The 24,247-nt window shown below is 42.0% G+C and overlaps 1 protein-coding gene across 9 annotated transcripts in view; it reads left to right on the top strand.

Moving 5' to 3' along the window:
• Nucleotides 1–24,247, top strand: part of TNC (tenascin C) — a 100,084-nt gene that overhangs the window by 56,480 nt on the left and 19,357 nt on the right. For 5 of the 9 annotated variants that reach the window (XM_064468850.1, XM_064468845.1, XM_064468848.1 and 2 more), the window contains 11 exons: nucleotides 913–1,176; nucleotides 1,998–2,113; nucleotides 2,200–2,356; nucleotides 2,985–3,254; nucleotides 4,378–4,563; nucleotides 5,291–5,380; nucleotides 6,088–6,351; nucleotides 16,122–16,394; nucleotides 18,479–18,751; nucleotides 19,850–20,122; nucleotides 22,442–22,717. In XM_064468850.1, the coding sequence (XP_064324920.1) occupies nucleotides 913–1,176; nucleotides 1,998–2,113; nucleotides 2,200–2,356; nucleotides 2,985–3,254; nucleotides 4,378–4,563; nucleotides 5,291–5,380; nucleotides 6,088–6,351; nucleotides 16,122–16,394; nucleotides 18,479–18,751; nucleotides 19,850–20,122; nucleotides 22,442–22,717 (2,442 nt within the window). The remainder of the gene's footprint in view (nucleotides 1–912; nucleotides 1,177–1,997; nucleotides 2,114–2,199; nucleotides 2,357–2,984; nucleotides 3,255–4,377; nucleotides 4,564–5,290; nucleotides 5,381–6,087; nucleotides 6,352–16,121; nucleotides 16,395–18,478; nucleotides 18,752–19,849; nucleotides 20,123–22,441; nucleotides 22,718–24,247) is intronic. The other 4 variants (XM_064468851.1, XM_064468852.1, XM_064468853.1 and 1 more) reach the window with 4 other exon arrangements.

Here is a 24,247-nt window from a genome sequence, read left to right on the forward strand (position 1 = left end):
TGCAGTGCAAGCTTTCAGGATTATTACAGGGACCTTGGCTATCTCTCAATTGGCCAAACAGATTTTTCTAAATAAAGCTAAGCTTGATTTTATAAATGTTATATATGTGTCTATATATATATATATGTGTGTGTGTGTTAGATCTGACAAAGCTTGTAGTAAAACCGTGGAATCAGCTGGAGCGGAAACTTAGCTATAAAGCCACATGCTTAGTTTCCCAGTACCACTGACTTTAGGGAAATTGATAGAAAATTTTGGCAGCTAGATAATGACAGACATTACGCTATAAAGGAGGTAGTTTTCTTTAGGAACTAAGACTTTGTAGAGTAATCAAAGAATACTTTGGGGTTGGGAACATTATAAAAGACAATGAAAACCCTTGAAAAGAAATTCCCATTTTTCATCTTCTCCCTCTGGAAGACTCCTGAGCCACATTTTGTTCTCTTGTGTGTGCTAATGTGGAGTCATCTATTGAAAGTATTTACAAAAATAATCATGTTTTATTTTACTTTGGAAAATCTGTGCAATTCTGTGTATCCAAACCCCAGGACTTCTAGCTATAAAATCATGTGTTGCTGGCAGTTGAATTAAACATCTGAATCCCTAGGGAGCCAGCTATAGTAGTCTTGAGCAGTAGCCATGAGAGGAGGAGCTGGGATACAGTCAGCCAAAGGTTGTGTGCAAGTGTGAGAGTAGAAATTGGCCCATGACTTTTGGAAATGTCTGTAGTCTTCATCAGCTGAACATCCCTTTCTTCAAGCAGTTAATTTGTGTGACATGGCTCCCCCATTCCCTGTTTGTTAGATAATTCTTTTAAACTGCTCCCGGGAAAATGTGAAACTGGGTAAGTCGTTATTGTGTGAGCCTTGAAAACTTCTTATAAGTTTGTTTTGTTTTTTTTCCCCTTCCCAGTGTCTCCTCCAACTCAGCTGACTGTGACAAATATAACAGATAAAACCGTAAATCTGGAATGGAGGCATGAGAATCTCGTCACTGAGTACCTCATCACCTATGTCCCTACCAGCAGCGGCGGCTTGGATATGCAGTTCACCGTGCCAGGAAACCAGACAGCTGCCACTATTCATGAACTGGAGCCGGGTGTAGAATACTTTATCCGTGTCTTTGCAATCCTTAAAAACAAGAAGAGTATTCCAGTCAGTGCCAGGGTAGCAACATGTGAGTTTACTATTCCCTGTATTCATTCTTTTGTCTATTCTATAGTATTACTCCTTTTGTATTTTCTATTTGCAATTCATCTTCTATTCTGGACAAAGACAGCCTTCTACACTTTCATTTTCTATTGTTTTCCAATACCAATGACTGTGTTAAAAGTTCAATTCACTAGCTCTTCTGCTCTCTGCAGTGCCTCCCAAGGAGTATCACAGGGTCTTTGTAAATTAGGGCCCTTGACTTCTTCACAATAAGGTACATTTTAAAAATCTGGTATTGCTTCCTGAAAAAATATAGAAATGTAGCAGTGTGAAAAAGAACAATGTGAAATTACTTGGATTCGAACTGTTACGACTAAAATGGAGGTTATATTTGTTCTGCATCTTCAGTGTGTTTTACCACAACTTATTTTCTGTCTGCCTATTTGTTGTTAATCTTCCTTTTTGCATTGTGCACATCGCAGTCATATCTAAACACCCCAGCCTCAAAACATAATCTTTGACTTCTGTCACTGTGCTTGTTTTAGAGACTTAGGGCAGGATTCATCTCACCTAACGTCAAATGTCCACACTAGGCTTCTTTCAAGAGAGCAAAAGTAGAGAGTTCTAGGGCAAGATTCATTTTACTGTAAGGTGACATCTAAAGCAGGTTAGAAGAATGTTTCTCCAAAGACAGAATAACTGGCTGTGAAGAGGGTTTAAACATCTCAGCTGCAGATACCTAAACAGCAGATATTTATAGCGGTGGAAAGAGGTCCCACCCTCAGTGCCCTATTTATTGGAACTTGTTGCTCAGGTAATTGCATGCTTTTTTTTTTCCTGTCACAGATCTGCCTGCTCCAGAAGGTCTGAAATTCAAATCTGTTAGAGAAACATCTGTCCAGGTGGAGTGGGATCCCCTGAACTTTTCATTTGATGGCTGGGAGCTGGTCTTCCATAATATGGTAAGGAGGCAGTACAGAGGCCATATATAAGTGAAAGATCCTGGATTTTTTTATATTTCTACTAACTGATTTTTCCATGTTTACAGAAAAAGGATGATAACGGAGATATAACCAGCAGCTTAAAAAGGCCAGAGACATCTTATATGCAGCCAGGTTTGGCACCAGGGCAACAGTATAATGTATCTCTTCATATTGTGAAAAACAATACCAGAGGACCAGGACTATCCAGAGTGATAACCACAAGTAAGCTCAACCTGAACTTGATGTAGTGCCACCAATAAAGCAACCGCTGTTTGGTGTAACCTCGGGAGTTTTTAAACAAAGAGAAAGCCAAGCTCTATACTCTGAATTGATGGGGGGAGTGAGGTGGGGAAAGAAATTAGTGGAGCTGCTAATGAAGAATACACGAGAAGAAATTAATTCCTTGCCAAATTACCTGTTTGAAGATGAAAGGAAATTTATGTTTAGCTGGAAGGTAGCAAGCAGTATGCAATTCTATTCTTTTTCAAAATGTACTTCAACAGGAACTGGAATTTCTTTCATCCTGGTGATATTTGCATGAAGAAATTATTTAAAGGAGAGTTTCTGTTGTGCAGATGGAGAACTTCTTAGGGTTCCTGCTTGTCTTTCCTTTGGCAGCTTCTGATGTTAATTAATTTTGATGAACTTGCTTCTGATGAATTGACTCTATTTGGCACTTTCTTCTACAACTACAGAAAGTAAAGGAAGAAAGTAATTGAAGATAAGCTTCAATTGGTAGAAGCCACTCATTTTAATTTTGCTCTGAATCAGCAATTAAAAGCACAAGAACATGTATGATTTTTCTGGCAAGACTTCTTTAAAAAAACACCTTTTTGTCTTCTTGTAACAGAGCTTGATGCCCCTAGCCACATTGAGGCAAAAGATGTCACAGACACCACAGCTCTTATCACATGGTCCAAACCCTTGGCTGAAATTGAAGGCATAGAGCTCACTTATGGCCCCAAGGACGTTCCAGGGGACAGGACAACCGTTGACCTCGATGAAGATGAAAACCAGTATTCTGTTGGAAACCTGAGGCCACACACCGAGTATGAAGTGATGCTCATCTCTCGTCGCGGGGAAATGGAAAGCGACCCTATGAAAGAAGTCTTTGTCACAGGTAAGAGCCTGGATACCAATCCAAGCTGCTGGGAGGGTAACGCAATCATCTTCCTGTGCTATTTGCATCATGTTGCTTGAGTCCATGGTTACTGCATCAACACAGAATCAGCACTGTTATAGAGGTACGTGAAAGTGTTTTTCTGTGCCTTGTATACCTTACTGGCTCAACAAAATATATAGACCCCCAAGTATCTGAATGTATTTTGAAAATGGGAATTATGATATTAAGTCACTTAGAAGCTTTTACGCATCATACCATAAATCTGTGCTTCAGGAAGCTGGTTCCTCTGGGTTACTTGTTTGTCTCCTAAGCTAAATATCTTCCATGGTTCCTATTCCAAGACCTTATTTCTGTTTGTCTAAATGCATAACAGATTAGCAAAGAGCTTTGCTTTTTTTTCCTTCCTCAGTTCTGCAAATGTTTTCTGTCGTGCTTTTATAAATTTACTTTGCTCCTTAGTGATCCTGGGAATGCTTTATGAAAGTCTGGGTCCTTTAGCATGTTATCAGTGTTTGATGCATTAAGGGAGCTGAGTAAATGGTACATAGAGAATTACCTCCCTTTTCATCCCAAAATGTAGTTGTTCATTCAGAGCAGGATTTGAGTCTGCTGTAGGTATGAACAGGGAAAGCCTGCTGAAGTTCTACATAATATTCGCCTTTTGTTTTGAGACTTTTGTTTTGAGTTCCTTTCAGCCATGAATGCAAGATATTGACTGAACAGAAATTCTAGGGATGATAAATTCTTTTTTGTTATCAGCCTCTTTTATTTTGAAAGTGGAGGTATTTATAAAGGAAAAATAGTATTTTCATCCATATATGTTCCTCCACAAGCCTATTTTGTAATAAAAATAACTATTAAAATGGAAAATGTTATTTTTGTCTCAGGAGGTAAAAGTTGAATTTCTTCCACCAATTTTTTCCCAAAGCTAGTGAACTCTCCACTTCATGCTAAAAGAAATCTGCTTGATGTAATTGAGAATATAGTGGTATCATGTCAGAGGAAACATAACTTCAGCTTTATGGATCATTTCACCTTCTAAAAAGTACTGTTATAAGAGAATGCTGTCGTAAGAGAATTATTCCTATTTAATATTTATTTATTGGTTGACTGATTACAGACTTGGATGCTCCAAGAAACCTGAAGCGGGTGTCACAGACAGACAATAGCATTACTTTGGAGTGGAAGAACAGCCATGCAAATATTGATAACTATCGAATCAAGTTTGCTCCCATCTCTGGTGGAGACCATGCTGAGATCACAGTGCCAAAGGGCAGCCAGGCAACAACCAGAGCCACCCTCACAGGTAGGAGAACGGAGAGGCTGTCATTAACGCCGTGCTGCGGCCATCACCCTAGGGCACAGTAGTGTGGTGAAAAAATGTCCTTTGGTCACTATACATAAGAGGTACAAGCAGAGGTTATGGATTTTGAGAACAAGCTGTTAAGTTAAAATACATATATATTTACACACCTGCAGATGGATAACTAGCCAACAGAAGGTGCGTGGCCATTTCACTTTCATGTGCATCTCTTAATCCCTCCAGTCCGTTCCCTGAGTTCTTGGTAGCTACATGTCTTTGTGGAGATGGCTTCAAAAGGCTTTTGCCTGTGCTAGGGATGGTATTTACTGATGCCAGTCTGCAACTTGTCTGTGTGCCTACATGTTGCCTTACCAGCCTGCAAGGTTAGATATTGGTACTTTCTCCATGACATATGGTTGTTTACCTGTGTTTCTTTGGCAGAAGTATCTATACTGCAAGCTCTTGAAAGTAGAAGCTATCTCTGGTTATGTGTTTGCACAGCGTCCAAAAGGCAGTCTCGGTCTGCCATAATCTTTATTCTTTGGCATGTACATGAAAAAAAGATTTATTAACATCAGGTCAGCTGGAGGGTCAACTGAAACCTCAATTCTCTGCATACACAGGAGATTATAGATCTTCTCTTGCATACATTCAGGCTTCTTTATTTAAAGAAATGCCCATAGGCATATTCCATGGACAAGAACTCATGTCTCCATTCCTCATCTCTTAGGTTTGAGGCCTGGAACTGAATATGGCATCGGAGTGACAGCAGTGAGACAGGACAGGGAAAGCGCTCCTGCTACCATTAATGCTGGCACTGGTGAGTAGCCTGATCCTCCTTTGCTCCAGGGGAAGCAGCAAGTCAGGCGGAGCCACTCTGATGTTTCTTTCCTTTCCAAGTAATGCTGTAAGAAAAGTTCTAGAAAGTTCTTAATTCCATTTTGGTACCAATGGGACATTTCCTCTCAAGAGAAAGAAAAAACATTTCCCCAAAGATCTTGACCTCTGGATCTGGCTTCCTTTTCCTGTATGAGGATGTCTTAATGCTCTGGGAGTTTCATCTCCAGGTGAGCTCCTTAATGGCAATTATGCTTACACTGATTACTCTGGCCTACCCTAATTGTGACGGTTTCTGGCAGAAATGGTGATTATGGCCAAAAGGATGATCTGATAAAAAGCACAGCCTCCATGGTCGCAATAGTCCTGACTGCCCTTCAGATCCAGGATTTTTCTCAAAATATCCCCTTTTCCTGGGTAAATTCTCTGAAGGCTTAACTTCTGCCTCTCCTTCATGCAAGGCCTGCTGAAGTGAGTGTAAGTGAGGGAAATTTGTCCTAGTGTGGTTTGTCTGTAAAAGAGAACTTCATCATCCTCTACCTATATTAAGCAACAGGGCTTCAAAAGCTCCAAAAGGCCGATAAGACTGTTGCTAGACACCCAGTATAGATGTTGCTCTATCTACAGATGCCTGAAAAACTGTCCCAGGGAAGTTCAGAGACAGCTCAGCTTTGCCTTTTTAACTTGTAGATCTTGATAACCCCAAGGCCTTGGAAGTCAGTGACCCGACTGAAACCACCTTATCCCTTCGCTGGAGAAGACCAGTGGCCAAGTTTGATCGTTATCGCCTCATTTATGTTAGCTCCTCTGGAAGGAAGAACGAGGTGGAGATCCCCGTGGACAGCATCTCTTTTATCCTGCGAGGGTTGGAGGCAGGGACAGAATACACCATTAGTCTGGTGGCGGAGAAAGGCAGACACAAAAGCAAACCCACAACTGTCAAGGGTTCGACTGGTGAGTAACAGCTTTTGATGAGTGCCATGCACCGGGTCACTGGGCAATGACTAGCCCAAGTACAACTTCACTTGATTTTGTAAGCCATGGCTGGGGAACTGCTTAAAAGCATCAACTGCCTGCAGAGCAGATGTAGCTCTGTATAGCATGATAGGCCTAACGGAGGGACAGCTGTGTATTTCCTTACCTGCTGTGTTTAGCTCTGTATTCTCAAAGATTTCTTGCTTATCCTTTGACAATACCCACAAAGAATGCAGCTATTTGTCCTGCAGGAGACGCAGACCTCAGTTTTAAATGTGGCTGCTTTTTTTGTGCATTATGTCTTATAACTTGTTTTGTTTTCTACAGCCAAAAACTAGGAGGAAGAGCAACCAGAATGTATTTAAAATTGCTTGTTCCTGCCTAACGAATTCTCTTCACAGCATGCCTCCACCCATCATGCTTCATCAGGGTCAACAGGGCTCTAATGTTGCCCTTTTTCAGTTTTCTCATCCAAAAGTGAGAAAGGCTACTGCCACAAAGCTGGTCACAGTCACTGTTTCCATTGGATACCGTGACTGTTACATTTGTCTACAAAAAGGGGGTCCATTTCTGCTGTCTCCATTTGTACAAACCACTCTACTTAACCGGTATCAGTGAACTACTTATTGAATAAGGTTTTATTCTTTGTGAAACATTTTGACCCAAAGTTTGTTGCATACCAAATTATATCTCAGTGTAGAACCCAATTAACTCCTGAATCTTTAGATGCCTTCAGGCTAAATCCTGAACTGGTGTAAGTAAGCAGAGACAGTGAAATCAGAATCAGTTGGGCTACAACTATCATCCTAAGCAGATATCAAGGTGTTTATCCTTCTCTTCCCAAAGACCATCTATGAGGTAAACACATGCCAGAAGTTGTGGATCTTACAAATTAATAGCTGTACAGCTTAACTGACCAAAACTGCTTTCAGATTCCCTGGTAGCATTCATGCCAGTAGAACATCTGAATGCTTTATAAAGTCAAGTAACCCAGTACAGCAGGGAGTTATATGGTATGGTGTAAACTACAGAAAGCCATCAGTACTGAATTGCTTGTTTGATGCATGTCAGGCCTGTGTCCAATGTAGGGAAAAGTCAGGAAGCCTTGAGGCACACACGTACAAAAGGAAGCTGAAGCGCGTGACTGTGGCAGGAGTGAGCAGGCTTCTCTTTTTTCAGTTATCTCTTTCCCTGTCTGTCTGAAGGCTGAGTGGTCTCAAAAGTCGTATACATAGAAGGTGAAAAGGCAGAAACAACATACTGTGGAATTTCACAGTCTGGACTTTCCAGCAGCAGTTTCCAAAGTCTCACAAGGTGGCTTCTTTTTCCTGGTTTGGCTTTGGTTTTCTTTTTTTTTTCATAAGTACGTTCATCTGGCCGGTGTATTTGTTTTAAGTCTTTACTCAGAGCAGCCCGTAAACAAGTTGTTCTCTGCAGTGCGCTCCTTAGAAGCACCAGCAGTAGTTGACATAACCTGTCTCTGTGACCTTCCTTCTGCGTAGGAACGGACAAATCCAAACACGTGAGCGTGGGGAGGCAGAAATGCTCTGTAAGCCTGTGGGGTATAAGACAAGAGGTCTCTTCTTCAGTTTACTTTTTTGTCAACCCTCAAGTCAGTCATCTTTATCCATGTTTCCAGTACTTGGGAGGTCCAGAAGGCCTCAGGCTAAGCCAAACAAACTTGTTGTTTTACCCTCTCTTGCAGAGCTATGGGGGACCTCAGGCCCATTGCACTGCTGGGGAGAGTGCTTGGAGCAGCCAGGGAGAGAGAGGGATGATTGAAGTGGAAAATGCCAGTAGCACGGCAAGGGCTGGACCAGCTCTTCTCAGTGGGTGGAGGAGACAGTCCTGCTGCTTAGAGGGGCATGTGCCACCCCTGCTGAACAAGGGAGCCAGGGCTGCAGAAGGGCTGAGAGTTTTTCTTTTCAGACTTTCCTTTGCTTCTCCAGATTGCCAGTTTTTCATCTTATATATCCTTCCCAGCCTCTTGATGGTTCAGTCAGGCTTCTCTGCCTGCAGGTACTCAGGAGTCCCTCACACATTATTTTTATTTGTTTGTATAGTGGATTTCCTGTCACTGAGGGTAAAGCTTCCTTCAGCCCCAGAGCTGAAGATCTTCTGTTGGTGCCTCCTCTCCCCTCTCACATTCTTCCTGTTATCTTTTCATGTATATCAGCTCTCCGCACACAGACAGCTGAAATATTCAGCGCTCATGAACCTCTAGCAAAGGACACGTCACAAACTCTTCCATGATATAGGATGGCAGCCTTCTGTTGCTTCTGTCTCTTCATATGGATGATGTGCAGCTCAACTGACAAAAGTTTTTTTTTAAGTGATGTCCATGATTCTGCATTCAAGGGATGGTAAAGATTCTGAAGTGAACAGTTTGCTAAATGTTATTTTGTGTTGCTGAAAAGGAAAGACTGAATATTTCACACTGCTATTTGCTTGTTTGTTTCTTTGTAGCTCTGTATAGTCTAACCCTACTGCAGGCAATGACTCCTGATGCAGAGGAGCTTTCTGGCTCTGGGAGCTTTCTTGCTCCAGAGCCCTCAGGGGTGCAGGAGGATGCACTGAGGGGCCTTGTGGTCTCGAGGGTAACAGACCACAGCTTTAGTGTTTCATGGTATGCGAATACAGGAGTCTACAGTAGTTTTGTGGTGGAGTACGAGGAAGTGTCATTGGCAGCTGGGCCCCCTGCAGAAACCTTCCTGCCCAGAGAATCTCTAGGTGCTGTGATTGACGGCCTCCAAGCTAACACTTCCTATAAAATCAAGGTGTATGGATTGGCTGGAGAACAGCGCTCCCCTCCTCTGGAAGCTGTGGCTACAACAGGTACCTCCTTTCTGTTATTAACAAAGGTATCACAAACTAGGGTACTGCTCATTTGTTAGAGGTCTCACCCAGCATTGCACTAAGGTTTTGGTTTAGAACCACTTCAGAAGTCAAGGAAGTGGAGCCGTTTTACTAGTTGGAGGGATCTTTCTGGCAGCATGTCTTGAGAATATTACATCAGCTTAACAACTAATCTGTAGGGCAAGCACACAATGCAGCTCTGAGGAAGCTGAGCCGTCAGACTGCAGCTTTGTTCTTTCTTGCTCTGGTTCTGGAACCCTGCCTGCATAGCCCAATGTGGGTCCTGGAGGAGGCGGGAGGTAATACATCAGGCATGAGAGGCCTGTGGAGATAAATGAGTGGACATTAAGAGAAACCAAGCGCCAACCTCAGATTCCTCTGCTGAAGGACCCAGATTGTGCAGCAACTGCTGATGAATCGTGGATGTGATACTGTCTTGCCTCTGGAAGTGAGTTGCACATAGGAGCATGGCTTGGGGAAGTAACTTTTCCATTCTGTTGAATGTTTTTAAGAAGATTTATGCTGTTTACCAAAGACCCTTGTCTGTGTTGTACGTCAGTCCCTCTTCCTCTCCTGGCTTCTACTAGTCTTAGATTGCACCACCCTTTTTTATACAAGCTCAAAGAATCATTAGGAAGAATGATTAGGTGAGCCAATGCAATGGAAAACTACAGTGCTGACCACTGGGAAACTAAACTTGCCAGTAAAGATTGTCCATTTCTTCAACTAATTCCTCTGCTAAGAGTACCTGGAACCTGTCTTCAATATGAGGATTTTTAGAGACAGCTACTGTAGTATTTCTGGCTTGTGATGCACTGCAATGTTTTCTTTATGGAATTCAGAGGTGGGCTGGCACTGTAAGCCTAGTGTAATCAGCTGGTTGAGAGAGGAGAAAGCCATTTAGCCAAAGGGTCTGAAAAGAATGCAAATATCTTGGTAGGCCGTCATGTCTTACAAATGTACTTGAGCTGGTAAGAGACTCCACAGTGAAACTGGCTGATAGCCTCTCTTGGAAAATAATACAAAATCCAAGAGACAGAAGCAAGAAATAATACAGAATACTCTTTGCTTCATCCCAAGTAACCGGGGAAATATCCTGGCAGGACATTAACATTCTTTTTAGTAAAATCGCCAGTGAAGCATTACAATGTCAAAATTCCTCGGAAGGCCAGCTACAGAAGTATAAACGTATTTAGGCCATATTCAGCCTGAAGATTTTACTAAGAGAATGATATTGAGAAGTATTCCAGTCTGAGAAAGAGCATATGTTTGTTGTCCATCCAGTTTCCTTCTACATAGCTTTCAGCTCTTTGGCATCTAGTATTCATTCATCTTGCTACCATGAATCATTCTGTCTGGCTGTCAACCACCCACCTAGGGCTCCTCGAGCTCTCTTTCTCTTCTCCCCATCTATTGCCCTAGTTGTTAAGTCAAGTGTTTGAACTCCATTTGTCTTGTTATCCTCAGTTTGATTGTTTTCCAAATGTTCTGTTATCAGTTCCAGTGTTCTGTCTGCTAAACAATAACACAGATACTGTCTGTGGTATCTTCCTACCATTCTTTCTCATCCACAAATTCATTTGTGGAGTCAAGTCATTAAACCCAAGGTAATATTCAGAATTAGGTCTGAAAAAATTTCAGGGGTAATAGAACTACATCTAATTACATATGCTCCATGAGACTGTCTGTACATGGCAACTTCTCATGTAGTTGTCAAAGTTGGCACAATAAGCCACTTGTGACAGCAAAATTCTGAATTAAAATGCCGCTTAGGTGGTTGGTCCCTCAGGTTTTGTATAATACAGTTGAGCTGTTACTGTATTGCCCATTCAGATTAGAGTAACCAAGTCCTTGTGTGGTTGTACTAGAACTGGCAGGAGTCTGGGAGAAATGTTGGTTGGGGTGGTGAAGTAAAACGAGGGAATATGAGAAGCCAATTTTGACTAATATTACACATGGTTCTTTCAGGCATCCTCAGTAGATCAGGAGTGTGATGCCAACCTTGGGGTTTTTTTTCTTTTTCCCTTGTATATTCGGATGTTTTGCCCTCGTTTTCCAACTCAGGGTGCATGGCAGTTTCCCAGTGGGACCATCCACAGCATGGAGCTGTACCTGTGTAACGTACCGCTGCCCTTTCCTCCCCACTGGTCTGTTCACTCCAGTTATGTATGTCTTCTGCAAAAGTAATACGGTAAAGCCCAGCTACCACTACGCATGTTAAGTAGACAACCTTAAGGCCTTGACTACCAGTGCACTTGCTTGATGCAATGGTTTTTGCCCGTGCCCAGAATAGGAAAGAGCTGGTTGGCATCTAATTGTGCACAAGCAACTGAGGGTCGCCGAAGGCTAACGGTTCCATACTGCATGTCTTCCTGCTTTGTTACATGAGCTCCGCAACGCTGCTGCAGTCAGATAATAGTTCTGACAGTTGATTTACTGGAAAGAGGGAATTATGCTAATGGTTCCCATTGCAGATATGCTGGTGTGATGACAACGTGGCTGTCTTCAGTTTACAGCATATGTAGGGCCTGGTTCAGACCATGTGCTGGGGTGATTTAAGGAGGGCCCTTACCTAAGTCAAGAATATCAATGATACATGTAAATACAAATCACTGTTTGCCGCACAGGCTTCTCTCCTTCCTGGGGGTGAGCAGAAAACGTTTTTACACCTGTATTTGTCCTGAGAATATATTTCGAAGATAACATTTCTGCATTTATTTGAAAATATTTTAAATTTATCTTTCTCCTCTGAAAACTTTTTTTTGTCTGATACATGTGTGAATTTGGAGACAGATACTGAATCCTGAGTAGGTATTTGTGCTGATCTGATTGATGGTGGTAGACGACTTGCTCTCTCTTAATTGAATGCAAGTGGAGCATGAGAGCAAGGAAGTCACTGAGGTGTGAAATGATGCGGTTTTCCACTAATGAGGAGATAATTCTGCATGTTAGAAAAATCACCTGCCTGTTGCCTTGCAGCTGTGATCAGAAACACATTCTCTGTGGTCTCCACAGTTCTCAGATTTTCAAAATCTGACTGTGCTACAGGATATATTCACAGATCATTCAGCATGTTGAAGGCCAAGTCTTTTTCCCTTCAGTTCATTTGGATCTCTTTAAAGAAAGATTTCTCAAGTTCTTTCTGTCGTGGTTTTTAGGTAAGGATGTGCATCCCCCCCACCTTTTTTGAAAATTCTGCATGTATCCAGATGGATAACTCCTCCAAGCCTGTTTTTGATTGGATAGGGTGAGATTTAGCATGCATCTGCTGTGGCTGATTTCTTAGTCTGGATTCGGATACGTTTGCGATATTTGGTATGCATTCCACTTACGGCTTGTATCAGAAGCAATAACAGATGTGCTGTAGTAAAGATAAAAGGCATGCTTGAGAGACTTAGGGTTCAGATCCTCACCGATGTAAATTAGCAAGGTTCTTTGGAGGTAGTCAAAGTGTACTGATTTACATCAACTGAGGATGTGCCCATTTCGCTGCTGGAAGCATTTCAGCTCATTTCTGCGTTTAACAGTTGTTGCTCTGGAGCTGTTAGTTAGCGCGGTTGTGAGAGAGCCATGTTGTGCTTGGTGATGCTACCTTTGCTTGTGGCCTGGATTCAGTCTCCAAAAAAGAAGTACCCATCTGTTTTCTCTGTTCTTAGAGCTATTTAATGCAAAGCACACAAACTGTTTTGTAGGAGATGTTAGCTGTCTTTTGGTATATTTGGGGGTTTATTATCAGGAAATTTTAACCTGCAATTTACCTCTGTTTAGCACATCTAGTCACAACACCTGGAGAATCAAACAATGAAACATCATTTAATCCTACCAGTCCTGCACCTACAGAGCTAAGTTATTTAACAAACCCCAGCTTTGATGCTCGTGCTCTGCTTTCGGTGCCCACTGACCTTCCCATCTCAGAAGCCACTGGTGCTCTTCATGACCTTAATATAACACACAGGACTTTCAGTAGTTTCACCCTGTCTTGGGCAGCACAGGATGAGGTATTTGATCAGTTCTTTATCACTCTGAAAGACCTGTCCAGTTTAAACAGAACAAAGGAAATCTTTTTGCCGGGAAACCATCGAGAAACAGAAATTACCAATCTCACAGCTGGCACACAATACCAGATTAACCTCCACGGAAGCACTCAAGGTCAGCTCTCTTGGTCCCTGGAAGCCCTAGCTGCTACAGGTATTTTCTATGGATTCATTAGCCGTATGTTCCTTTTCTGCTTTGAAATACAGAATTTCATTTTCGTACTGCTGTTCCACTGCAGAAACGCTAGGCCTTGTGAGTGATGCCTTTCTTCATAGGTTTATTTTTTTCATTCTTCCTTTTGCACGGAATAAAACTCTTATCGCTGTGGAATGAGAGCCTTGAGCGGTGCAGCATGGACAAGGCCCCATGCAGCTTTTAAGGTGATGTAGCATCAATTCTCTCTTTTCCAATTGCATGCAAAGAGAGTCATTGATGCATCTGCTATTTACACGGCACATGAAAATAGCAAGATGCTACAGGTATTTATCTGGACTGTGGTTCAAACACAAGAAAGATCGCAAGGAGGTTGCAGTTTGCAGCACTGGCATGGAAGTGGTGATGTCAGAGAAAAAAAGATTGTAACACATTGGGAGTATACCATTCTGAAAACTTCCACCTCTTATCCCTGTTCCATGAATTTCCTGAGGAAACAGACCTATTGCCACAGGGCTCAGTTCAATAGTGATCAAAGCACCAGTGCATAATTTCATATCTGGAGAACCTAGCTGGAGGCTCATGACTGTACCTGTCCATCACCCAAAACCAAATTCACAACATGGAATGAAAAATTTACATAGAAACACACAGATTATTTCACACCTACTACAAGGCTAGAGCAGTCTCATCTCTCAATGGTTTGTTCTCTCTTTTTTTTAAGTAAGAATCATCATCCCTTGATATCATTTGCCATGAGATTGTCATTGTTTTGTTGTATATGTTGGATGCTCTATGGATGAGGCTTTTGGAGGTCTCCAACTGTCCAAGTTGGTGCATGATTTTGTATGAAAATCTCTTGGTCCCTAAAGAGCATGATGGGGTTGTCTGCACTTCCATTTCAGACATGCATGAGAAACAGGAGGAAAAGGGACTCTGCATCTTGGAGGAGAATGAAACTGAGCACTCTTCAGATAAATCTGAATTGCTTTTAAGCTGTGATGATGACTGCATTACTTATTATTATCAAGCTTTTACTTAGAAGATTTTACCTTGCTAACTTTTGGTTTGATTTCATTTTCATTTTAAGGAAATGTGTTTGCTTTATTTGCCACCAAAAGATTATTTCTGATACAACCTGCTCCTTTTCTGTCCTGCTTTCTCTTTTTCAGCTAAACAGTGATACTTTGACAGGATTCATATTTTGCCTCAATGAGTCTCATTTCTGCTCCTGATCAAGCAAAACAGCTCTGGATTCATGCTTTGTTTTGTTTTGTTTTTGTTGAACATCATTGTGTTATTTCATAAACAATGTCTTCCTTCTAACAGGTTGGGAAAACTCATCAAAGCTTTTGTGTTCCTGAGTAGTAGCAATTTACGATACATTAGTGAATCTCACTGAAGATAATTGACTGTGATCTATGAGTGCTCAACCTCTGAAAATACAACCCCAGCTACCTATATAAGGCTATGCAGCAGGCATACAATAAACACTCTGTTTTTACAGGAAGAAAACTTATATGAGTAATGTTGCCTAATTTTCATTTATTTCAGGGCCCATGTACCTGCTGCTTTAAATTATGCTTAAAATATTATTAGATTTGAAGTTTACAACTGACAACCCAGATCCATTTCCCTCTATGCATGATGTCTTATAGATTCTTAGTCGTGCAGATTGGGATTATTCAGTTAGACTCTGTTCTTATTATAATGCTTATGGAAGTAATGTAATGCAAGTAAATAACAAAAGTGCTAGAAAGTCATCGCAGTCCGTAGGCCAATGATAGATCACATAGCAAGATTTTCCATGTAGAAAAAAACAGGTATTGCTTTGTCATTTTCCCATATGACTGCTAATTTTAAGGAATCGGTTGTATTTCCTCTGTAACAGAGGACTTTCTGTTCTTGCTGAGAAAATGACCTAAACTTTCAGATTTAACAGCATCAGAGAGTTAGCTCTGATGGTTCCCAACTTCCTAGGCCACCCCTGTGATGGGTTATAAGAATGTTGATTTCTGTGAATGCAGATTTCAATTTTAGATTAATATCAGTAACTCTTAAAATCTAAGCTTCTCTGCCTCCAGGAAGGTTTTGTGGACAGAATAATGTAATATAGGGAATACAAATCCGTTAAACTGAAGACATGCAGACGTGGAGGAATTCTCCTCTTCTTTATTGTTTCGGATTAGTAGTAGTTTAGAAGAATAAATAGCATCCTTCATGTGAACACAATTAAAAGCATAAACATCTGAATCCCAACTGCTCTAAATTCAGTGTCTTCCTACCCTTACAAAAAGCGTGATTGCCGTATTCACAGTCACTTCATAACGGCAAACACCAAGTCGTTAATAGTGCTGTAAAGTGGTTATAGTAATACTTACTTGTCTCATAGGGAATTGTAATTAATGTTGCCAAAACTCTTGCAGCTGTAAGATGGTCTATAAACTACTTTCTGTAAGCAGTCTTTTAGCATTAGTGTGGTTATTATCTATTATTAGAGTTCTCTTCTTATTGTTCTGTTTTGCCGTGTCTCTGAAGGGACTTTACAAGTTATCTGGGGCAGCTGAGAATGCAAATGTGTGTGGGGTGCATCTCCGTGTCACTGATTAGAAGTGAAATTCATTAACACTGACCATCATTAAATAATACTTCATCACCACTAGTCTCTAATCTGAGTAACTGATTGACTCTCTGTCCTTATTCAGAGGAGGAACCTGAGCTTGGACAATTATCAGTATCAGAGACTGGCTGGGATGGTTTCCAGCTCACCTGGACAGCAGCCGACAGGGCCTATGAGAGCTTTATCATTCAGGTGCAGGAGTCTGGCAATCCCGAAGAAACCTGGAATATCACAGTCCCAGGCGGACTGCGCTTTGTGAATGTTACGGGCCTCAAGGCCAACACACCTTATAACATCACACTTTATGGTGTGATTCAAGGCTACAGGACCAAACCCCTTTCTGTTGAAACCGTGACAGGTATCTTTTCAAGTCACTCACCCAGTCTTACAGCTCCCTTTCTTTGCAGACAAGGGTGTGAGCCAGAGCTATTGCAACTGCTTGGCAAAGCTTGCTCACTTGGTCGACTTTGCATGGGGTGCACTGAACTCATTAAAGCTTGGCTGAACATCTCTGGCGTGGAAATGTCTCATGATCAGACTTTCCAATAAGAGTCTCAGTGTCCCCATGGAGGCCTTTGCTTTTAGGAATGCTTTTTTCCCCCCACTTCAGAATGGCTTATTTTGTTCCCTTTACTTGCTTTTCTGTTGGTTGACGCTAACAGCAAAACCCAACTGGCTGTCGTACATGCTCGGGAAAACCCAGGGTCCCTTGTAAAATTATAAAAATCTATTCTTTATAGTCCAGATAATCAAAGCCCAAGAGTATGTTTAGTTTTTACCCTTCAGAAGCTACCTCTGAGATTATGCACCAGCTTCTATGTAAATACAAACTCAGGGGTGTAGTGTGTGCATCTGTCTTCAGGGTAAGGATAAGGTAAGGATAGACACCTTCTATATGTTCTCATATAGAAAAGAACAAAGTCAATTCCTTCCAAGAGTAGTACCATATATTAAGCTACATAAAGTTATAAAACAGTCTGATTGGTCTGAAAAAGATACAATACAAGAAGGCCAAATTCAGCAGAAATACCCTGGCATAAAACTGACCTGAAAAAAGGAAGGCAAGCCCCACATTGTCAGGAGGTTGCATGAAGCTAGTCAAGAGACTCAAAAATAATTTTCTCCCTGATCTTGTGAAAGATGGCAGTTTTAAATGAGAGCTTATCATGAGCTTTTACCATGAGAGGTAAACATACGCTTATGTCTATGCTGTATCCAGCATCGATACCAGTTCATGATTCTGCCAGGTGTTTTGATCATTGGTAATGAACACAGAATGAATTAATTGACAACATAGGGGCACCAGTGGCTCTTCCTTCAGAAAATTTCTTGTAGACAATATCCACTGCCTCTGGGCTTTCTTACAGACTTTTGCAACCTCCTGTGATTGTGAGATGGCCAGAGCTTGCTCATGTTTGATTTCCCCAAGCACATGTTACTCAGCACAGAGGGTATAAAAGTACACATAAGAACTAACCAGAATTAAAACAGCAAATGTAGTAGAGCTTGCTTGTTTCAGGAATGCTTTAAGCAGCCTGGCTTAGGTAGAAATGTGTCTGGCACAAGGCATTTGCCTTGGGCTTTGTCCTGCTGCAGGCTAGAAGTCCTGTGCTTTGAGAGTCCTGAGTGTGAGCTGGTAGCAGATTGCCCATTGAAACCAGACAAATGCAGCTAGACAAAGGAGGCTGTGCAGGGACAAACAAGAAAACAGACATCATGGGTGTCCTGCCTAAATATGCAGTGTGCTCTCTTTTCATTAACTTAATGAAAACAGCAGAAGATGCCCTGCTGAGGTTTTCCCTTCCCTTTCTGGGTCATGCTCAGCACCCGGCTTTTCAAAATTTTCCCTTCTGGGGATTTCCAATTGTCAGAATTTTCTGAGCCTTTCTGTAACACATCAGGGATGTCTACAGAGAGGAAGAAACCCCAAGGCAGCTATCACTGCTTTGAATTTTGGCTCCAGCTCCAAAATAACATGCCAGCTTTCATAGGCTTAAGCTGAAAGGGAAAGTAGAAGAGCAAAGAAAACACAACCTTTTCCTTTGGATAGAGCAATAGCTCTAGTTTTAGCTTCTCCTAAAACTGGAAGCTGACTTTTCCAAATGCCCCAGAGGCATTCAGAAGAGTTCTTTTGCATCTGCTTTCATGCTCAGACCTCAAAGACACATGGCTGCTTCTGGAGGTAAAGGGAAATAGCCATAGCTTTAAAGCTTGTTTTCTTTCTTGTGTTTCCTTTTTTTTCTTTCTTCTTCAACCTTTTGACATGCTTCCATTGATTTCTTCCCCTTAGTACCTGTCTGCTTGTAGCAAGCTTGTACTCAAACCCTCTTCTCCAATGGCAGCTTGGAGTGCTGCCAGCATGAGCAGAGAGAAGCACGGCATTTCTGAGCAGGAGGCGGTCCAGGGCTGTCCCCTTCTGACCAATGTTGTTTCCCTCCTCAGGAGCGCACCCAGAAGTTGGTGAGCTAACCGTTTCCGACATTACTCCTGAAAGCTTCAACCTTTCTTGGACAACCACCAATGGGGACTTCGACGTCTTTACTATTGAAATTATTGATTCTAACAGGTTGCTGGAGCCCATGGAGTTCAACATCTCAGGCAATTCAAGAACTGCTCATATCTCAGGGCTTTCTCCCAGCACTGATTTTATTGTCTACCTCTATGGGATCTCTCATGGTTTCCGCACACAGGCAATAAGTGCTGCAGCTACAACAGGTATATAAAACCTACCTCAAAGCTAACTCTCCTTTCTTCTAACTATTCCTTAAAGGTTGTGCCCCTTTTCCTGCCCTCAGCTTCCACGACAGTCTACCCATTGCCAAATCCTCTACCTCATTGTTTGACACCTTCTAAGGAAGACCTGCCGGAGACATTTTGAACTGTGAATGTTAATCCTCCATCCCATCCAGCAAAGTCAGTCAATCATATTGTGATGTGATTTCGTTCACATAATAAGCTTGCTCTTGTTCAAACATTAAGGTAGGGGCAACCTCTGACACAGAGGAAGTTTTGGTTTGAGAACCAAAACAAATTTCCCAAGAACCAAATGGGAGGTGATTCGTTACGTTAGCCTCGCAACATGTGTTTGCATCTGTCACACAGCACAGAGGAGGCACTATTTCTCTCAGATAAGCTGATTTATATCCTGATTCTCTAAATAGATGTCAGGCACATCCCAGTCTGTGACAGCAGACTCCTACAGGCAGATGCGTTGCTTGAATTCAACTTCAGAATTCAGTTTGCATGGGATGAGAGATTGAAAGAGCCAATTTGACTTGATGTTGGTGAATAAAATAGGTAGGCATTTAGTTGTTGGCACACTGTGCATCTCATTTTTTCAAGGAAAGACAAGGAAATCAAATGTTTGATGTGTTCTAGCCAATTACAGTATGAAGATGGAAGGAGAGGACTAAACTACGGAAGCAGAAAGCACATTCTTATAGTAGTCAGATAATAGCTCACTTTATGATCATTTAATATCTCTACCAAATTTTGCCTGCTGACATGGTCTTAGGAAAAGTTGTCATAGCAATATATTAATGTGGCCAATGACATTAAGCAGAATATAAAATTTCATTGATCAGATAATACAGAGTTGCAGTTTCTAGCATCAGATTGTGAACTGCCTCACTGAATCGTGGGTGACACGGGCATGGTGACTGCAGGCGTTGTGGTGTGTAAAACATTAAGAAACACAAGGCTAGATGATTTTTGTGACCTGTGGCTCATATGAGCTCAAACCTATATTATTTTATTTTGTTGCTTTGGGTTTTAATAATTGCAATACATTTCCGTTTGTTTTTCTTCCCATAGTAGAGGAACCTCTCCTTAGCAAACTCACTGTATCAAATGCTACCTCAGACAGCATGTCACTCACGTGGGAAGCACAGGACAATGCCTTTGACCATTTTATTCTAGAAGTCAGAAATTCTGACTTCCCTTTGGACTCCCTGGTGCACACAGTGCCAGGGGCCTCCCGGCGCTATGTAGTCACCAGCCTCAAAGCTGCCACTAATTACACTGTCCAACTCCATGGTGTAATTGATGGGCAAGGTGGTCAGACCTTGACAACACTGGCAACCACAGGTATTTCACTGTTTCACCTTCCAGGTTTGCTTTTTTCTCTTCTGTCTTTTGCTGTCCACCGAACTGCTCTAAAACATGGCTCCAACTCATCATCGTTCCTTTAGTAAATTATAGGGAGCTCATTATGAGGGGAGGCTGAAATAAGCTGGGCTTGAAAGTGCTTGGAAAAAGAGAGATCTGAGACAATGGAAAAGGCTGAAAAAGTGCCCCCAGCATTAAGGGAGTCAGTAGTAAACCATGATTGGTTTCCTTATATATACACTTATCTGCAAGTTCTGTGTATATATAATTTACTTGCTCCAGATGGTTAATATTTTTCACAGAGTCTCTTTGCACTTGATCTGGAAAAAGGTTCTTGTTCGTCCCATCCTCAATTGCTTTGTTGTGGCTGGGAGTCCTTCATGTCTTTATCAGCCTGGAGAGGCACCTGCATGTCATTTTGGTTCCTTGTTCTTAAAACCAAATGTTTCCCGAGGCATTTGCATCTCTTGTGGGAGTTTCATGCAGCATGATAAATGACCAAACAAAAATGCATGGAGTGGTCTGGCCACCTTGTGCTGGTTCTGATGTCCTTCTCTGCCTAGCATTTTTGTGTGTTCCCGGCAGAGAGCAGGGCTCAAAAGGGAAGTCCTCCCTTTCTTTATGGTCAGCCCACCACTCTGTCACTTGCATTGCTACCTTTGAGTCTGTCTGGTTTCAGAGGATGTCAGAGCTTTCCCTGTGGTGATTCCAGGATGGCAGGAGACTTGCCTGAAGGGATAATTTCGACTTATTTTGCATGTAGTGTTCTTTGGAGTCTGGGTGTCATGATGTGAATGTGCCTGACTGGATGCAAGTGGCATGTGAAGGAATGTGGTCATTTCAGGATGACATTGGAAAGGATTGGTTTGTCCTCTCTGACCTGCATGCGGGGCTCACGGCTCCATGTTCGGTTTCACTGGGTCCTCCACCCAAGCCTGTTTGCTTTGTGGATATTCTCTCATCTCCTCCCCTGTCTTTGGAAGTACCATGCTTACATGGTGACATCTTCACTGTCAGCCATGAAGGCATTGACGGTCACTGGTTGACAGCATGACAATAGCATGTGTCCTTAATTGGGGCCACTTGGATTCACCTGTTCCTAGACATTTCTGGAGAAGAAGGTGGGCTATTATTTAAAAGTCTTGCAATGGGGAACGGGAGTAAAAGTTGGAACATCTTGTAGCAGTTCATGTTTTAGTTAAGAAAAGGATTTCATTCTTTCACTGTTCTCTTTGTCGGTGGGATACATCTTTCTTACTTGTCTCCCAGCATGAATCACCTGCTTAGTTATTTTCCTGTATCTCACTGGCTGCATTTCCCAAGGTGTTCTTGGTTTATACTCAGTTGGCAAGAGAAAAAATAGAAAGTCAGCCCCGAGAACAACCACAGGAATCTCTGACCACCTGACTGCCAGGTCATGTTTGTGCTCTCTCTGTGCTCTAATGAATCATTAATGATTTTATGCTAAATGGAATAACTTTAAAACAGGACGGGCGAGAAACCCTCCCCGTCCTATAGTGTGGAGGCCGAGCTTCTCCCCTGGCAAGGGTGAGATGTGATTCTGAATTCCCTCTAGCACAAAAGGAAAGTCTCTGCTTCTTAAAGAAGTGCCCTGATCACTGAACAGTCAGAAAGGAGAGCAACAGCAGTGTTGTGGGGTTTTTTTGTTCAGTCTATTAGGTATGCTCTGATTTTGCCTAATCAGAGGGTGAGGAACACCTTATCGGTGGAGTCCAGGGAGGTTTTGGCCTGAGATTAGTGCTGAGATAATCACTGAGGACTGAAACTCCTCATAAAGTTCAGGGCTCAAAAATAAACATATCTACAACTCCAGGCAGCAGAACACTAAACAGATGCTGACCTGGGATTTCAAGGTTGTCTGTTTTGGACTTACCTAATTCCTGCCTGAATCCTTCTTTATCTACTTTGGAATTGCTGTGGGTTTGTAGTCCCATCAATTTCTCAGTGTGGAGTTCCTGCAATTTCGATGGTTTTACCAGAGGGCTGTATGCTGTTGGTGCTTCTGTAAATCAGACCCACATTTCATTAGAAAAATTGAGGGTTTTTAAGAAAATTGAACGAAAAAATACATTAAGAGCCAGCACTAATTTCAGTGGCTTCTTTCCAAAACCTTACAACATAGCTGTTGCAATGCTCCATTTCTTTTTTTCTTCAACCACTGCAAAACAAGGCTAAAATGTTCAGCCTTATCTTTAAGCATCTGTTAACCTCCACTGCTAATTCCCCCAGCCCCCTGGAGTAATGCTGTCTCTTCACCTGTGTTCCTTTCTCCTTCAGAGGCTGAGCCACAGCTGGGCACGCTCACACTCACAAATGTTACCCCTGACAGCTTCAACCTCTCATGGACCACAAGAGATGGGCCTTTTGCCAAGTTTGTAATACACATTAGAGATTCCTATGCAGCACATGAACCCCAGGAGCTTACAGTGTCGGGAGGTGCTCGCAGCGCTCACATCTCAGGCCTGCTAGATTACACTGGCTATGATATTAACATTAAGGGGACCACCAATGCAGGTGTTCACACAGAGCCCCTCACTGCTTTTGTCATGACAGGTACCTGCTTAAAAGTTTGGAGTCTATTTATTGGCTTATAAAAATATATATTCCGGCATGGATTGAAAAAAAAAAAAAAGAGTCTCTACAGCACTGAATATCTTGTCCAGCAATGATGCTTTTGTTGGTAAACGTAGTGCAAGGATGGGTCAGACCAGCCATGTTGACCTTAAAAAAATTTCTAGGAGGAGTGCTAGTTTAAAGTGAGTTTAGAGGCCTCTGGAACCTTTCTCCCATGTCTAATAATCTTTTTTAATTCCTGAAGTTTGAGGGGGAAAGTTGCCGAATACTCAGTAGGTGCATCTGAAGGATCCAGAGAGGACTGCACTTTAGAACGCGTCCTGTCCTGTGATGTCCTCTCAACACATCCCTTATGCCTGAATATTTTGGCCAGATTTTAACTGGGATCGGTTGTATATCACATGCCTTCTAGATGATAAAAAAAAATATCACAGAGTTCACCTTCTATGTATTATGTGGCCAGTATGTGCTACTAAGGCTTGTCAGATGGACGCCCTAAATAGGATTAACGGAGAAACTGAGGCCTTTTCCTTTTTCTCTTCTCTTCATTCACACGCAGTGGGAACACCAGCTACAGTAGCAGCATCCCTTGCAGCATCTGAGCTGTTAGTTTCTGTGAAAGGCAATGTCCATGATCATTCTCCTTAAGGCACATAGTTGCACCAGCTCTGACCTGCCCCCGATGACATTTAGTCACATAGTAAGAAGCGATCAGTTCTTTACTTCAGAAACCTCTGCTCTTCTGCCTCACCAGAGCACAAGGGCTTCCTTTTTGAAAATAAACCATGGACATCAGTATTTTGAGAGGAAACTTCCCACACTAGGTAAACATGTGGCACTCTCTACACAGCAGAAGGATGTGCCAGCAGTTTACATGAACCTGCTGGCTTTAGAGCGTTGGTGTCACTCAACACCTATCCCAGGAAAATAATTTCAGTATTTTGGGGTCATTATTTGTTTACCCACCCTCCCAGAGACCAAACCAAAATGTGAATCTTTGGGATTGCTTGATTAGAAGCAAGTAAGCTGCAAAAATGACTCCAAATTGAGTAAATTTGAGCTGAATCTTTGGCACACAAATGTGTAAACATCAAAACATAAGGACTTCCAAATTATAAAACTTTAGGAGGGAATTTTTATGCGAAGTTCTAACAGAGCATTAATTTCAACAGTTGTGAAGTGTCAAAACCAAATCCAAAACCCTTTCCCAGAGAAAGTTTTGTGTTTAACTAACTGGTATTTGAGTGATTGGAAGATGGAATGAGTCAACAAAACAAGGTTTGACAAATAGTTTAGAGAAATACTAGCAATGCCTGGGATCCAGGATCAAGGCCAGGGCTTAGCAGAGCCAGTTGATCTTCCTATTTGACTTGTCAGATTTTGAGTGAGCAAAATACACTGAGAAACTATCTTGTGAAAATTTGGCCTATTTCTTTTTCAGGGACTTGGTGGGAAAGTTTTGAGGAGTTGAACACAGCCTCTAAACTTTGACAAATGTCATGCTGATAT

The sequence above is a fragment of the Phalacrocorax carbo genome, chromosome 18, assembly GCF_963921805.1.
Source record: "Phalacrocorax carbo chromosome 18, bPhaCar2.1, whole genome shotgun sequence".
NCBI classification, from domain to species: domain Eukaryota; kingdom Metazoa; phylum Chordata; class Aves; order Suliformes; family Phalacrocoracidae; genus Phalacrocorax; species Phalacrocorax carbo.